Raw genomic sequence first — 18275 nt, 5'->3', positions numbered from 1 at the left:
GGAGCATCAGATGCAGTGTGGAGACTCCATTTTTCATCTCCACATTATTTGTCGTCATGACAAAGTCAGCAGCAACGGACGGTTAACTGACATTTACACGGTGTTGGAGAATCTCAAGAGTTCAATAATAATGAAAGCTGAACAATCACGTAACGAATACAAACATACAGTAATAATAATTTTTAAACTAAATCGTCAGCAAATGTTCAATTATGCACAGACATGAAAAGTTAAGTGTAACGTTTCACAGTGAAGTGTGGATTCAGTTCAGATGTACTCGTGCTGAAAGCCATCCAAAAGACGCATGCAAGAGTATAGAGACTTAAAAGTGATTCAAGTCTTACGGAGGACGAGTTTTATTGTTGTTGTTGGTTGTTTGGTAAAATTTGAACTCGACATATAAAAACAAACTAAATAAGTATCCTTGCCAGTTGCCACAAAAGACTCCTGACAGACAGGTGAAACAATAAAACATATGAAAGGTTTGATCAGGGGATAGTTTATTGGAAATACTCCCCTGACATGTTAATTTTTGACCCCAACGAGTGTATTTGAATTACACCAGGAGACCAGGAGTCACCCATTAAGCTGTATGTGGCACATAGTATTATGGATTTATTTTATTATTTTTAAGTATCATGAGCATTGTAGATGTGTTGTAGGTTTCAATACGCTACACTAAACTTCTGCTGCTGATCGTGGTGCAATTACCCCGAATCATAGAAAGCAAGTGGCATCAGTTGGCTCATGAGTCTTCGAGCATAATATCACCCAAAGAGGGCTCTGTTGCGCAATACCCACAACAAATTTTTTTCAACGTGACATTTTTATTCTTTTATTCACAGAGCAAATGGTCATTCTGATGAGATGCTGGCTTCTGAAAAAGATGTTTTATGTGATCTGTGTGTTATTTTTTTGTTTTTGTTTGTTATTTGGGGAAGCACTGCTTCATCTGTTGTCTTATAGAAACCTCCTCTGGTGTAGATTATAAACTGCGGTACATTGTACTCTCAACAACATTACTATGGGTCTTGGGTAGGGGTGGATGGATTGACAATATTTTGGAAATAGCAATCTTTATATATACTTTGCCTTCGAAGTTTGCTTTACAATGATGATGTGACTGAGCTGATTTTTTTTTTGTGCGTAGCTTATCAGCGACAATACGATTTTGTTAGATATAAAGACAAACCTTCGTATGAGTTGTCAGATATGACAAAAGGGGGGGGGTGTTTCTTGTATGTTTGTGTGTATTTTTATTTTCTTAAGAAGCAGCTGTAATTGACATTCTTTCCTGCCAGCAATTCTGCATTTTTGACATGTTTTGTGTCCAACATCATTTATTAAAATATGTCGGTTAATTGTTCAAAAGTGTGTTCTTTATACATTTTGCCCTCTGGTGAAGTGTACTTGTCCGATTCCATGGAAGAGTTTCGTGTAGTACATTCGGGGGAAGAAAAAAAGAAGGTAAAAACATGCTGCCGACTTGTTCCGCTATTAGTATACAGCTGCAGAGGGATTTCACCTTTTGTCCAATAATCACAACAGAGAAAAACTGAACTAGAGATCTTTTACTGAAATTTCAGGGTTTATTCATAAAATACAACATGTACAAAATCCTTTTGGGAAAATATAAGCTGACAAAAGCCTGATCTGGCAAATTTATTCACAATCAACAGGTCAGATGGTAAAAAATAAAGTAAAACTGCTTTCCAACATCGATCCCTCTTCTCCAGCACACTCAATTTATGTTGTACCTTTTTCTGTCTATTTTTTACTTTATTTACGAATTGGCAACACAAATAAGGGATTGCAATTATGATCACATGTTATCTATCTGCATGTGATTTGGTGGCTGGAAATACTGTCCTATGTGCAATAAAATTAATATTGTTCGTCATCGTTCAGTTCTGGTTGTTGCTGCATTGCATACATTACAGCTGGAGAAGCCCTCCTCCTCCACCCCCCGATCAAGGTTGCAGTCCAACATCGTTACTGTTCATACTGCCTCTTGGTTCAGTAGCTGATGAGAGTAGATGAGGTCTTGATAGTGATATTTTTCTGCTATAGCCAAGATACAGTCAAAGGACCTGATTTTACTCAAAACCTGCAGGACTTCAACGACTGCAGACCTAGGTGGGAAAACAAAGCCACAGATAAACAAATTACAATATATTTGTAATTCTTTTAGTACTAAGAAAGTAGGTTATTCCATTTTCCTTTTATTACATGTTCATTTAAATAAAAAAAAGTTCCCCATAAAAAAAGAAGGAAAGAAAGACGATAAGAACTTAAGACAAATATCGAACAAGACATATAATTGGAGCTTTCCATGCATTTTACCTGGTATTAGAATCCTCTGGGGACTGTTTGCTGATGGAATGAGCTGTTTGAACTAGATGGCTGCTGAAAGACTGGAGCTGAGGCAGACAGACACTCATCCCATCAAACCAGGAGGCCGGTAGACTATGTGCAATCTGGACAGAGAAAGGGATAGAGAGAATGAAGGAACGGCACAAGCTGACCTCTACGAATAGGCACAAACAGACACTCGGGCATGAATAGCCATGTACAGGAACTTACGCTGAAACACCCACATGCATCAGGTAAATTAAGGCTGAATAAAACTACACGTTAAATAGTGTTACCTTCTTGCAAGTGTGGACAGTGTCGCTGGTCTCTGTCTGGTTAAGTAGAGTGATCATCAGGTATCTATTCAGCAGTTTGTCCAACATCAGCTCTTTTAATATTGATTCAGAGAGAAGCAAATCCCATTTTCCAATGTTACCAAGCAGCTATATGAACACAAAACAACCCAATTAAAACAGTGGCTGGCTCACAAACCGACATCTTAATGAAACAAATAACTATTATAGGTTGCTCACATTGTAATGCTTAATGCTGACAACTTGTGAACAGAAAATGTGAAGGGCTTAATTTCAAGTTATATATCAATAATGAAAGATTTTGGAAATTTTGTATTTTATTATGAAAGTACTCTTCAGAGGTATTAGACATCAAATTTGTCCATTTCATCAAGGCATGCATCAAGGTATTATGACAAACATTATGACAAAGTTCCTGGAAATCTACCCACTAAGCCATATCAACCCAGAAAGGCAAGAACAAATATTTTTTAAAATCGTAAAATGCAATTTATAAACCTGTCCCAGTAAACTTAAATAGATTAAATTTATCAGAATTTCAACAGAATTTCATGAGTCTAATTAAGTATTATAAACTTGATCAATATGATCTTTAAACAAACTCAATACTTGGGCCATAAATGAGACTTCAGCATTTATTGAGTTTTGGAAACAAACTCTTTCAAAACTTGCAAACATAAAAACCAACAGTTTATTGGTGAAATGTACCTTTACAGCCATCCAGAACTGTTTGTCTCTAAAGCGATACTGAGGAGATGATTTGTCCTCTAGAAACCTGGAAGTGAATATTTTTATTTATTTTTTGTTTAAAAAAGCACACAAATAAATTAAAACCCTGGGTTCTGTGAAGAACAAGGATTATAAATTAGAGGAATGGTCCCTGAAGTAGGGTGTATAGGGGAAAAACGAGGAATGCAATATAAAAATATGGTGGAAGGATGGGCTTCTTTCTGTAGACAGCATCCTTGTAAATATAACCTGTTTTGATCCACACTATAGTCAATGTCATTTGCTGGAAATTATTATACAATTATATATTTATATAATTATAGTCATTGGCTGGAAATTACTAGCCAAAATGATTTACAGTCCTAAAAGAGGAACGTACAGTGGCTTCAGAAAGTATTCAGACCATTTCACTTTTTGCAGTGTTGTAGATTTAATTTTAAATTTATAAAATTGCCATTTTTGCCCATCAATCTCTACACCCAATAGCCAATAACGACAAAGTGAAAACAGGTTTTTAGAAATTTTTGCGAATTTATTGAAATTAAGAAACTGAAATATCTCATTTATGTAAGTATCCAGACCCTTGAGTCAGTACTTTGTAGATGCCCTTTTCGCTGCAATTACAGCTTCATGTCTTGCTGGATAAGTTGCACACCTGGATTTGGACAATTTATCCCATACTTCCTGGTAGGTCTAGAGAGTTCCTTGGACTTAATGGCTTGGTTTTTGGCCTGACATCCAGTGTGAATTGTGGGACATTGGATACACACGTGGGTCTTTCTAAACTATATGTCCAATCAATTCAGTTTGCCACAGTTGAACTTCATTCACGTTCTAGACACATTTCAAGGATAATTAAAGCAAACATGACTACAATTTGGCATGCCACAGATTTCAGTTTTTCGATTTTTTTTAAAATAAATTTGTAAAAATTTCTAAGAAATGTTTTTACTTTGTCATTGTGGGTTACTGAGTGTAGATCGACGGGCAAAAATGGCAATTTTATCCTTTAAAATTAAATCTACAACACAAAGTGTGCAAAAAGTGAAGGGGTCTAAATATTTTGAAGCAACTTTAAGTGTCCTTGTGCAAAACATTGTTTTCTCAAAGCAAGTTACTCTGGACAACACTGTCCAGCAAAATGAATAAAATTTGAACCATAAGAGACCACACTAACTTTTTTGGATAAAGAGGGATGAAGACATCCTCATCAACACAACTCCTAAGCTTGCAGACCACAGCCTCCAAGAATACCTGCAAGGAACAAAACACGTACTGTCAACATACTATAACGTTATGACATAACTACATCAATGAGCATACTCTTTAGCTTTTACCTTCAGTTATCTGATTACAGGGGGGAAAAAAGAGTCTGATGGATGCATAAGTGTGGGAAGAACCATTTCAAATGGATCTCTATTTCCAGTCATCAGAGTACGAAAAGAGGTCTGATGATTGGTGAGGTGTTGATCTTCTATATTATCAAAAATAGTCAATAGCTCTAAGCAGGGTTCTGTCTCATGGCGAAAGAGCACCTTTTTACCACTACTGTCGTATAGTAGCTTTTTCGAACACACGGTACAGAAACAAGAACCGGGTTCTCTAAGTTTGTGACACAAAGTTCCAAGAGGTTTCCCATCTCCACCAGTTTCCTCTAACCAAGCCCATCGCCATTTATTTTTGACATTTCCCTCAACAATGCTTGTGTCTTCACTGCCTTTGATGAACTTCGCTTCCATATTTCAGCGAAGACTTCAAATATTCTGCGCAGGATGTTACACAATGACTGACACAAAGCTCGCTGCCCATTGGATTAAAAAAGCTGTCCTAACTCATACACCATTGGTAATTGTGAAATATTGCATTACACTGCTGATCATGATTGGATACAACTCAACTAAAACAAACAAAAGGATAACAAATTGAATGGTTGTCACCAGGCGAGAAATCCGACAGCACAGCAGAAAAATTTATGCTTTGTTTAAGATGCAACCTCTAAAAGTCCAGTTGCATGAACTCTTCACTGGAGTTATTTTGAATCCATTAACTACTTTGTCCGCCACAATACTGGAACACAGAGCGTTTGTCCCACCTATCCTCTCTGGTAGACCAACCACTGCCGGGTGAAATAAAACGTCCCACTACTGTGGGGATGTTTGAGATTTTTGGGGGGAGTGTTGCCACAGACACACATTTGTATTTCTTCATATTATTGCAAATGAAAGGGCTTTCATCAGTTGCCAATCTGCTGAATAGTCATTGTGTCACCTAAAAGTTGTTAAAAAAAACAAACTCTAAAAGTGGGCTGCCCGGGTAGCGTGGCGGTCTATTCTGTTGCCTACCAACACGGAGATCGCCAGATCGAATCCCTGCATTACCTCCGGCTCGGCCGGGCATTCCTACAGACACAATTGGCCATGTCTGTGGATGGGAAGTCGGATGTGGGTATGTGTCCTGGTCGCTGCACTAGTACCTCCTCTGGTCGGTCCGGGCCCCTGTTTGGGGGGGGGGGGGGCAACTGGGAGGAATAGCGTGATCCTCCCACGTGTTACGTCCCCCTGGCAAAACGCCTCACTGTCAGGTGAAAAGAAGCGGCTGGTGATTCCACATGTATTGGAGGAGGCATGTGGTAGTCTGCAGCCCTCCCCAGATCGGCAGAGGGGGTGGAGCAGCGACCGGGACAGCTTGGAAGAGTGGGGTAATTGGACGGGTACAACTGGGGAGAAGGGGGGGGGCACCCTATAAAAGTGTTGTTGTTGGCTTTGGGCAAGAAATTTAAACTTTTAGATGAAAAAAAAAAATAGATTGTCTTGATTAAAATTTATCAATTTCATGTGACTAGTGTGAAAGGTCACATGACCAGATCAGTTTACTTCCTGCTTGCACCTCTGGAAGAAGAGGTCTTCCTCAGACTTGTACAAAAGGAAGTAAGTAGAACACTTTAATTAACAGACAGAACTATTATATTTTGTACATATATTCTTTAAAGGCTCTACTACCGATATATTTTGAGAATTATACTCCTGCATATATATTTTGCTCAAAAGAGGTATAAATTTGTTAATGGTCACAATTGTGACCGGTGGTATAACACAGTGTTTCAATTGAAAACAGGTTTTGGCTGTTAATCCTAGTTTTCATTTGTTTTTTTCTTACACAGTTTAAAACTATCAGATATGTTGGACCTCCTAGACCTACGTAACAGCCAAAGCGCTGTGTGCAGCATCACCATCATTCCTGCACTTGAAAAAGAGGCAATTTAAAGTGACTGTGACAGCGATAGCTCAGATAGTACCAGGGTGAAACGGACCATTTACCTGGTAGACTACTGAATGGCAATGCAGAGGTGAACTATCTGGAGGATGGGTCAGATGTCCATGAGAACCGATTGGTGTGCCCCCCCACCCCACCTCCTACTCCTGCAGCAGTCAGTGTTGAAGCAAACTCACTGCCATATCTTGACGAGTCTCCCACAGTGACCAGCCCAAAAAGGAGATGTCCTGAGGAAAACATCTCTTCAAGCCTATGACAAAGTTCTACAGCCCATGTGTATCCTCACATACAACCAAAATATGTGGGGGGCGTGGATCTGCATGATCTTCAGGTGTCAAAATACAAGGCTACAGTAAGGTCAAAGAAGTGGTGGTGGCCAAACTTTTCTTTGTCCCTTCAGTGCGGTGGTGAATAGCTGGTTGTTCTTCAGAGATGTTATTGGAAATGAATAAGACCTCCTGGACTTTCAGCGATCTGTGTCTCTGTGTCTCCTAAAAAGTAATCGAAAACTACCTCTTGGCCATGGCAGAAGATCTTCAATTGCAACAACTGTCACTCAGCATTCTGCAAGGGTGATGGAAAATCTCACTGGCCTGTGAACACAGAACCGTTTCCACAGATGCAGATATTGTGACAAGCGCACTGTATATGCATGTGAGAAGAGTGATGCACCTCTCCATATTGAGTTCTTCAAGTGTTTTCATGGCCAAGTACAATTGGGTAGAAAAAGGGGGGAGCCCCCCCCCCAAAAATAAAGACAAATTGTTGAAACTGTTATGAGACTGTGAAATACACAAATTGTTGTCACTGATTGTACCTTACAGTATGCACTGCCCAAGTACGTTTTGCACTATACTGTTAAAATTTAACATTATTGATGAATATCTCCCTGTTATAAAATGTTCAGAGATGACATATTTTATTTAATGTTATTTTAAAGTGTTGGAATCTACATGGTGTAGTTTCCATGTCCTGGGCTCTGTTTGTCATAAATAAACGAGCACTCAGATGAGTTTGCCAACACTCAGTTGAGTTTGCCAACGGCAGTGTTTGTATTATTTTAAGTTCAACCATGTGTTATATGAGCAATAGTAATAGTTATGAAGTAAAATTGAACCATATCTCATTCTTCTATATTGCATATGTTATTATTATTTTATGATTTTAAATGTGTAAATAGGTCTAACTGAAGAATTTGTATGAATTCTGACTATGCTGTTTTCCACCCGTCACTATTGTGACTGAGTATCTACTACTACTACTACTTTTGGCTGCTCCTGTTAGGGGTCGCCACAGCGGATCAGCTGTTTCCATCTCTTCCTGTCATGCCAGCCACCTGCATGTCCTCCCTCACCACATCCTAAACCTCCTCTTTGGCCTTACTCTTTTCCTCTTCCCTGGCAACTCCATCTTCAGCATCCTTCTCCCAATGTACCCAGCATCTCTTCTCCACACATGTCCAAACCATCTCAATCTTGCCTCTTTTGCTTTGCCTCCAAACCATCCAACCTGGGCTGTCCCTTTAATATACTCGTTCCTAATCCTGTACTTCTTCATCACTCCCAATGAAAATGTTAGCATCTTCAACAATGCCACCTCCAGCTCTGCCTCCTGTCTTTTCATCAGTGCCACTATCTCCAAACCATATAACATAGCTGATCTCACTACAGTCTTGTAAACCTTCGCTTTAACTCTTGCTGGTACCCTTTTGTCCCAAATCACTCCCGACACTCTTCTCCACCCACCCCACCCTGTCTGCACTCTCTTCTGCACTCCCTGTTACTTTGGACAGTTGACCCCAAGTATTTAAACTCATCCAACTTCGTCACCTCTACTCCTTGCATCCTCACCATTCCGCTGTCCTCTCTCTCATTCACGCATATGTATTCCATCTTGCTCCTACCGACTTTCATTCCTCTTCTCTCCAGTACATACCTCCACTTCTCCAGGCTCTCCTCAACCTGCACCCTACTCTTGCTACAGATCACAATGTCATCCGCAAACATCATAGTCCACGGAGACTCCTGCCTGATCTCATCTGTCAACCTGTCCATCACCATTGCAAACAAGAAAGGGCTCAGAACCGACCCTTGGATGTAATCCCACCTCCACCTTGAACCCATCTGTAATTTCAAACCACACATCTCACCACTGTCACACTGCCCTCATATATATATCCTGCACCACTCCTACATACTTCTCTGCCACTCCTGACTTCTTCATACAATACCACACCTCCTCTCTAGGCACCCTGTCATATGCTTTCTCTAAATCCACAAAGATACACTTTTACTCCTTTTGGCCTTCTCTATACTACTCCATCAACATTTTCAGAGCAAACATCGCATCTGTAGTGTTCTTTTATGTCATGAAACCGTACTGCTGTTCGCTAATTGTCACCGCTTCTCTTAACCTAGCTTCTATTACTCTTTCCCATATCTTCATGTTGTGGCTGATCAACTTTATACCTCTGTAGTTACTACAGTTCTGCATATCACCTTTATTCTTGAAAATTGGTACCAATATGCTTCTTCGCCACTCCTCAGGCATCCTCTCACTTTCCAAGATTGTGTTTAACAATCTAGTTAAAAACTCCACTGCCATCTCTCTTAAACATCTCCATGCCTCCACAGGTATGTCATCTGGACCAACTGCCTTTCCACTCTCCATCCTCTTCATAGCTGCCCTCACTTCCTCCTTGATAATCCACTGCACTTCCTGATTCAGTGTCCCCACGTCAGTCAACCTTCTCCCTCTCTCTCTCATTTTCTTCATTCAGCAGCCCCTCAAAGTACTCCTTCCACCTTCTCAACACTCTCCTCGCTTGTCAGCACATTTCCATCTCTATCCTTGATCGCCCTAACCTGCTGCACATCCTTCCCAGCTCGCTCCCTCGCGTCCTTTTCTCCTTCCTTGGTGTCTAACCTCTCATACAACTCACAATACACCTTTTCCTTTGTCACCTCTCTCTTTGCTTTGGGCTGCATCTCCTTGTACTCTCGTCTACTTTCTTCATCTTTCCAAGTATCCCACTTCTTATTTGCCAACCACTTCCTCTGTATACTTTGCTGTACTTCCTCATTCCACCACCAAGTCTCCTTGTCATCCTTCCTCTGTCCAGATGGTACACCAAGTACCTTCCTAGCTGTGTCCCTCACTATTTCTGCTGTGGTTGCCCAGCCATCCGGCAACTCTTCACTACCACCCAGTGCCTGTCTTAACCCCTCTCTGAACTCTACACAACAGTCTTCCTTCTTCAACTTCCACCATTTGATACTTGGCTCTTCCTTCACTCTCTTCCTCTTCTTGGTCTCCAAAGTCATCCTACAGACCACAATCTGATGCTGCCTAGCTACGTTCTCTCCTGTCACCACCTTGCAGTCTCCAATCCCTTTCAGATTGTGCCTTCTTCATAAGCTATAGTCCACCCGGGTGCACTTTCCTCCACTCTTGTATGTCACCCTGTGTTCTTCCCTCTTCTTGAAATATGTATTCACCACAGCCAATTCCATCCTTTTTGCAAAATCCATCACCATCTGTCCTTCCACTTTCCTCTATTTGACCCCATATCTCCTCATCACCTCTGTTCCCTTCACCAACATGCCCATTGAAGTCCACGCCAATCACCACTCTCTCCTCCTTGGGTAAACTCTCCACCACTTCATTCAGTTGACTCCAGAATTCTTCTCTTCCATCTCACACCCAACTTGAGGGGCATATGTGCCGATAACATTCATCAACACACCTTCAATTTCCAGCTTCATACTCATCACTCTGTCTGACACTCTCTTCACCTACAACACACTCTTGACATACTCTTCCTTTAGAATTACCCCTACCCCATTCGCACCATGGTAGAAGAGTTTGAACCCACCTCCGATGCTCCTGGCCTTACTCCCCTTTCACCTGGTCTTTTACACACACAGAACACCTACCCTTCTTTTATCCATCTCAGCCAGTTCTCTCCCTTTACCAGTCATAGTGTCAACATTCAAAGTTCTGACTCTCACATTCACACTCTTACCCTTCCTCCTCTTCCGCTGCCTCTGCACATGCCTTCCCCCTCGCCTTCTCCTTCTCTCTTCTATTGTGACCAAGTATAAAACCTAATATTTCACTAACTTCACCAACACAAAATCAAAAAAAGGCACAAAGTTTGTGTGTTAGGGAGGTCAAAAAAAGAGTAAAATGCATGGACTCAAATTGCAAGGAAAATTTTGGGATTAAATGGGTTAAGACATTTATTTAAGTGAGGATCTTTGTGATTTCCACTTTAAATTTAAATTTTAAAAATCTGCAGTGCCAATAAAGACCTGATGCAGACCTTGTGTACATAATTTATTGCCGCTTTTGGCTCTCTTCACCTTAACTGGTTTGCTTTGCTCTTCTTTGAAGATGGAAAAGTCTTCCCTTAGTCTGTGACAGCGATCTGACAAACAAACTGACTGTCGGCGGCACAGAGGATCCCATACCAGCTCCACATAGGCTAAGAAGGGAGAGAGAGAAACGAGAGGGAGGGAGAAATAAAATAAAAAATAGAAAGGTATGGTTAAGAAAGCGTGAATATGTGATCATGCATCAGAGGGTTGCCTTCTTGCTATTGTTAAGAGTTTGTGTGTGTGTGATACCTGTCATTTTGGGTAGGAGTGTCTTCTCTATAACATTGGGCAGGGTCTGTCTGTCAGTGTGTTCTAGTTCTTGGAAACCCTCACCATGACAGAATAGCTCCACTGCTCTGTACCATGGTAGGGCCTCGAAGTCCCCACTGCCATCCTGACACACACACACACACACACACACACACACACACACACACACACACACACACACACACACACACACATAGAGTTAATGTTCTCTCACAGCATAATTTGATACCCATTGTGCTTGCACGCACGCACGCGCGCACACACACACACACACACACACACACACACACACATCAACACGGACACAGGAAAAAAGATTTTAATGCATTTTATTTTTTCCTGTATCTGTGTTGATATTCCGCTCCTCATTAATCAAGCACTCAACACAATTGACGGTTTCGGAAAAAACGCTATATATATATATATATGCGCAAGAGAGTGTGCATGCAAATTTCAGTAGTCTTGACATTCATGGGTCACTTTGGCTACATTCACACTTCACCTTAAATTCCACTCATTTCTGATTTTTTGGGAGCAGTGTCAATACAAACTTTACGACACTTTCCCTGTGTGGTCAGAGACCTAATACATAGTATCCAATATGTGGCCATGTCACTCAAGTCATGTGGATTTTATCTCCATGGCACAGATCATTGTCATCAATCTTTATTGGTAAGCAAAATGTACAGGTTTTTTTCCCCCTCCCTTTTCTCCGCAATTGTACCAGTCCAATTATCCCACTCTTCCGAGCCGTCCATGTCACTGCTCCACCCCCTCTGCCAATCCGAGGAGGGCTACATGCCTCCTCCGATACATGTGGAGTCGCCAGCCGCTTCTTTTCACCTGACAGTGAGGAGTTTCGCCAGGGGGACATAGCACGTGGGAGGATCATGCTAGTTCCCCCTCCCCCCCGAACAGGCTCCCCGACCAACCAGAGGAGGCACTAGTGCAGCGACCAGGACACATACCCACATCCGGCTTCCCACCCGCAGACATGGCCAATAGTGTCTGTAGGGACGCTCGACCAAGCCTGAGGTAACATGGCGATTTGAACCGGGATCCCCGTGTTGGTAGGCAACGGAATAGACCGCTATGCCACCCAGACGCCCGCAAAATGTATAGTTCAGTAAGTATGTAGTTTTTGACCTGACCAGGAATGATGGAGGGCAGCTATGTGTGGAGATGCCTAAATTCAAGCTAAACTTGAGGACACACGCTAATCACTGTCTATTTGAAGAAATTGCTAGTAATATGGCTAAGTGCAGTTGAGCCATATTATGTAATAGGTTAATAATGTTCATTTGTGCACCTAGTGGTTTCAGGTCTGCTCTCATTGATAATAGATACAGGTCACCAAAAAACTCAAATGAATAAATAACAGGGAACAGGAGACAAATAAATTGGATCTGAGGAAAAAATTGGGAATTTAGCACAAAGCCTGAATTATCAATGTAGTCTTTAGGCCTGTAAATATGTGTGTGTGTGTGTGTGTACGTCCATACATTACAGTCATTTAGCTGACGCTTTTATCCAAAGTGACTTACAATAAGTGCATTTAATGTAGGAAATCAGGAGAACTACTAGTCATCAGAGGTCATAAGTGCATCTTCTCTCTAAACAAGCATCTAAGAGCAAAACCAGTGCTAAAGTAAAAGCACAAGAAGGGGATTTTTTTTTTTTAAATGAGTGAATACAATAAGTGCTAAGAACAACTAACAGGGTAGTAGTTCTTGAAGAGGTGAGTTTTCAACCTGCACTGAAAGATGGGCAACGACTCCGCTGTCCTGACATCAGTGATGAATTCATTCCACCACTGTGGGGCCAGGACAGAAAAGAGCCGTGACCGGGTTGATCGGCAGCAGGAGCCTCTGAGTGACGGGGCAACCAGGCGTCCCGAGGCAGCACAGCGAAGTGGTTGGGCGGGGGTGTAGGGCTTGACCATGGCCTGGAGATGGGAAGGAACTGTTCCTTACTTGTCTAAGTACCTCTAAAGGGTTCCATGGTAGCAGCTGATGCCTTATGATAGGGTTCAATAACTTCGGTAAACACAGGGAGATGTAGGCACTGTGGTAGGAGTCTGAGTAGGTTTGTCGCCATTCCTCAAAATGGGACAGAATCTTTTTGATGTCACAGAACTCCTCCTGAACATCAGAAAACACTGCCTGGGACCGGGATAGAATATCAGCTGGTGGAAAAAAACAAGAGAAACAAGAGATGGCGAGAGAAGGAGCACAGGACAAGAAATAGTTAATCAAAGAAAAACAAAATCTTAAAATGTCATGGAGTTCATTGAATACATCCTAGGATATGAGGAGGCATCTGCTTGGAATGCTGAGATCAGCATAAAGGAATAATGAGAGGACAGATTTTTTTTTACCATGGTTTACCATCACATTAATTGTGGGGCATGTTAGAAAATGATTAAATTGCTATCTAGGAGGAGGGAAAGGGTCTTGCAGCAACTTGGCAAACAAACTTCACACTATATGTGCATTGGGTGAAATATTTTTTGGTTAATACCACGGATGACAACATTACAATCGTCAAGCTTTTTAGTTAGGTGTTCATCATTAAAGGGAACAATTCTGATGAATAAAATTCTGATGTATGAATACTCTGACAGAGAAAGAACATACATAAAAGCATGAATACATTAACCTTTACCTCTTTGCCTCTGCAGTTTCTCCTCTTCCTCTGCTGAAGTCTGTGTGTCTTCAAGTGCATCACAAAAGTCTTCTTCACCTTCATTCCCTTTATTTGCCTCACTAGAATATGCAAAACAAATTTTACACTTATCATTGCGTTAGAACTATGAGGGGATGAAGAAAAGAACCTCATGATATCTGTAGAACTAAAACCACAAAAATAGACCAAAACAGAAAAGAATTGTTTTTGCCAGCCCAAATGGAAATTTTAGATGTGTAAAACTTGTGAAAAAAATGTACCCAGGTTTTGAAAATTTTATTACTCCTACTACTTTCAGCTGCTCCTGTTAGGGGTCACCCCAGTGGATCATCCACTTCCATCTCTTCCTGTCATGCCAGCAACCTGTATCTCCTCCTCTTTGGCCTTCCTCTTTTCCTCTTGATTGGCAGCTCCATATTAAGCATCCTTCCCCCAATATACCCAGCATCTGTCCTCTGCACATGCCCAAACCATCTAAATCTTGCCTCTCTTGCTTTTGTCTCCAAACTGTCCAACCTGAGCTGTCCCTCTAATATACTCGTTCCTAACCCTGTCCTCCTTCTTCACTCCAAATTAAAATCTTAACATCTTCAACTCTGCCACCTCCAGCTCCGCCTCCTGTCTTTTCATCAGTGCCACTGTCTCCAAACCATACAACATAGCTGGTCTCACTATCATCTTGTAAACCTTCCCTTTAACTCTTGCTGGTGCTCTTCTGTCGCACATGACTCCTGACACTCTTCTCCACCTACTCCACCCTGCCTCCACTCTCTTCTTCAACTCTCTTCCGCACTCCCCGGCTCATTACTTTGAACAGTTGACCCCAAGTATTTAAGCTCATACACCTTTTTCACCTCTACTGCTTCCATCCTCACCATTCCACTGTCCTTCCTCTCATTCACGCATATGTATTCCATCTTGCTCCTACTGACTTTCATTCCTCTCTCCAGTGCATACCTCCACCTCTCCAGGCTCTCCTCAACCTGCTCCCTACTCTTGCTACAGATCACAATGTCACCCACAACAGAAAAAAACATACATAAAAGCATGAACACCTTAACCCTCACCTTTACCTTTTTTTGTTTTTGCCAGCTCAAGTGGAAATTTTAGACATGTGAACTTGTGAAACAAGTGTACCCGGGTTTTGAACATTTTATTACTAATCCCACAATTGGGTTCAGACCTGCCTTGGAAGGCGCTCTTGCAACGAAAACCAGGCCTGAAAGAGAAGATCTTCACTTGTTTAAGAATAAACTTTCAGTCATTTTAACTTACCCTTGAGTCTGTGTACCCTTGCCAGAGTTGTCAATCTGTTCATCAGTGCCAACTGGAAAACAGATAGAAGCCATGACACAAGCAAAAGTTGAAAATGTGTTTACTCAACCAATTTATTGCTTTTGCCTTCAGCTGGAGTTTTTCCAGACCAATTTTCTTCAATCTAGGGGTCAAATGAGCATTTCATCTCTCATGGAATTTTGTCAAAGGAAATTCTCTCCATGTACCAAACTATAAGCTATTCCTGTCTTGTAGGGACCCTGAGTGGTAGATGTGTTCTTTATATTGGATTCAAACAGAAAATAAATAAACAAGAGCTAACAATAATGCCAAAAACATTTCAAGTTTTTAAAGATTGATTCACAAGGTTGAATTGATTTTCTTACCTGGATTATTGAGCATGTATCAAGGCATTTCAAGTTTTATTGCCAACAGTCATGCAAGAACGCACGCACGCAGACACACACACACACACACACACACACACACACACACACACACACACACACACACACACACACACACACACACACACACACACACACACTTGGATACATACATAATAAACACAGTACTTACAGCTGAGTTTTTGCAGGCGCACTGCCTCCTCCCTGATAGCCTTTTGCCTGCGTTCTATCACCACCTCCATCTGGTCAGACAGGAGAGTGTGCACCTCCAGCTCCAATGAGTTAATCTCAATTACCTTAGAAAAAGAAAATTCTTTTTTTAAACATTCTTATCTCAGCAGATACTTAACCAAGTTGTAAACCCCGAAGATCAAGGAATGGTTGCATATCATCATCAATCAGATTCATCATTATCCTTATTATTAGCAAGTAAATATACTCTTGTTATCAATATAATGATATTAATATCTGACCTTTTCTCGTAGACACTCCACCAGGTTGTTGACGTAGAGGGTCAAGGCTCTATAGAACTTTAGCTGGCTCTCTGAGGAACCTTCTTCCAGGTTCTCCAAGGAGGTTCTAGCACTCTCCACATCACCCTCCATCCTTCTCAGATCTGCCTGTCGTGCTCTGTGCACCTCCTTCAGGGAATCCAGCCTATGTAGGAGAGGGAGAGAGGGAGAGAGAGAGAGAGAGAGAGAGAGAGAGAGAGAGAGAGAGAGAGAGAGAGAGAGAGAGAGAGAGAGAGAGAGAGAGAGAGAGAGAGAGAGAGAAAGAGAGAGTAAGGAGAAAGTGAGAGAAGGAAAAAGAGGAAAATTGTAGTTGTGCACAAATGCGATTTGCCATAGTGTGTGAACACTGAGGTCCCGCCATCTCCTGCCAAAGCCCATAAAAGCAGAATAAAGACTGACTTTGCTGTGATCCTCCTCTTGACCATAGAGACAGTGACAGCAGGCAGACTCTCTGGGATATTCAACTTTCTTGACCTCTTCTTCTGTCTTAGTTTGTCTCTCCTACTGTTACTGGTGTCAGTGCAGCTGCTGGCATCACTGCCTGAAGGACACTGAGGTAAAGGGAGAAAGAGCATGTTAAAGAAAAGAGAACTACAGGGGTGTCCGGGTAGCGTAGCGGTCTATTCCGTTGCCTACCAACACAGGGATCGCCGGATCAAATCCCCGTGTTACTCCCGGCTTGGTCGGGCACCCCTACAAACACAATTGGCCGTGTCTGCAGGTGGGAAGCCTGATGTGGGTGTGTCCTGGTCGCTGCACTAGCACCTCCTCTGGTCGGTCCGGGCACCTGTTCGGGGGGAGGGGGAACTGGGGGGAATAGCATGATCCTCCCATGCGCTACGTCCCCGTGGCGAAACTCCTCACTGTCAGGTGAAAAGAAGCGGCTGGTGACTCCACATGTATTGGAGGAAGCATGTGGTAGTCTGCAGCGCTCCCCAGATCGGCAGAGGGGGTGCAGCGGCGACTGGGACGGCTCGGACGAGTGGGGTAATTGGCTGGATACAACTGGGGAGTAAAATGGGGGGAAAACCGAAAAAAAAAAGAAAAAAAGAAAGAACTGTGGAGAAAACGGTTAACTAACAATAATAAACTATATAGCACCTTTCACACATGAAATGCAGCTCCAAGTGCTTACATCAGAAAGAAGTAGATTCAACAATCACAAACAAAATAAAATAAAAAGTCACTTTAAAAGTGCTTTACAATCACCAAGAGAATGAAAATCAAAAGCCATTTAAGAGCATATAAGATGATAAAATTAAAATATTTCATTAGATTTATATAAATAGCAAAATAAAAAAATAGAGAAAAAAAATAGCCAGAACTGGTTAAACAATAAAAGGCTGATCAGATGGAGGCAAGAGTCAGTCTCCCAATAAAACACACTGAAATCCAATCCACAAGTGCAAACATTTTAAAGGGAAAATTCACTGTAACAGCACCTGTAGAATATAGCAATTCCTTAATTTACTGTAGATAGTGGGTTGATATCACAGAGGAGTAATGGGTGTGGAACGCACAGACATGTAAAGTCATATTCTCTTGTTATGACACCATATATTTGGTTGGACTACGAGATAAGATAATGTAAATTAGAATAAAAATAAACATAGAACAAAAGAACAGACAGAACTATAGAAAGAAAAAACAGAAAATAAAAAAATCTGGAACAGAGCAATAACGAGTCAAAACAAGATAGATTTCTGAGCTTGGGGAGGGTTGAGCACAATCTTTGAGCACACCAGCTTTTATTTAAGGAATTTGTGCAATACAAAGTACACTTTTAAACAATCAGCTTTAACATACTTTCTTTTTCACTTCTATGAAATTGTGATGACATTAGAGACATACTAAAATGAATATTCAGCTAGTGAAACAACAGACATTAAAAGAAATCAACTGGAGCAGCGTTATGGCAAAACAGAATCTTCTTTCCACTGATGGCATAATACAATTTCTTTGAGCAGGGTGCAAAAACATGCACTGGACTCATCTAATTTAATCACACCAAGTGCCAAATGTTTGCTCATCCCCACCTTTTCATCCAACAAAAAGCTACCGCCTTTTATTTTTTTTACC

General features: G+C 41.4%; 1 protein-coding gene across 3 annotated transcripts in view; it reads right to left on the bottom strand.

Moving 5' to 3' along the window:
* Positions 1-1561: 1561 nt before the first annotated feature.
* The window catches only part of gcfc2 (GC-rich sequence DNA-binding factor 2), a 29981-nt gene continuing 13267 nt past the window's right edge, over positions 1562-18275 (bottom strand). The window contains exons 6-19 of one of the 3 annotated variants that reach the window (XM_056278657.1): positions 16596-16747; positions 16158-16341; positions 15857-15980; positions 15278-15329; positions 13982-14082; positions 13303-13502; positions 11297-11441; positions 11033-11154; positions 10693-10752; positions 4573-4649; positions 3375-3441; positions 2649-2795; positions 2344-2477; positions 1562-2132 (exon numbers count right to left, since the gene is read on the bottom strand). In XM_056278657.1, the coding sequence (XP_056134632.1) occupies positions 2000-2132; positions 2344-2477; positions 2649-2795; positions 3375-3441; positions 4573-4649; positions 10693-10752; positions 11033-11154; positions 11297-11441; positions 13303-13502; positions 13982-14082; positions 15278-15329; positions 15857-15980; positions 16158-16341; positions 16596-16747 (1698 nt within the window). In that variant the 3' untranslated portion in view covers positions 1562-1999. Of the gene's footprint in view, positions 2133-2343; positions 2478-2648; positions 2796-3374; positions 3442-4572; positions 4650-10692; positions 10753-11032; positions 11155-11296; positions 11442-13290; positions 13503-13981; positions 14083-15277; positions 15330-15856; positions 15981-16157; positions 16342-16595; positions 16748-18275 lie in introns of all 3 variants that reach the window. The other 2 variants (XM_056278658.1, XM_056278659.1) reach the window with 2 other exon arrangements.

This window comes from Lampris incognitus, chromosome 4 (assembly GCF_029633865.1).
Source record: "Lampris incognitus isolate fLamInc1 chromosome 4, fLamInc1.hap2, whole genome shotgun sequence".
Lineage (NCBI taxonomy): Eukaryota > Metazoa > Chordata > Actinopteri > Lampriformes > Lampridae > Lampris > Lampris incognitus.
This window is presented reverse-complemented; position numbering and strand designations above follow the sequence as displayed.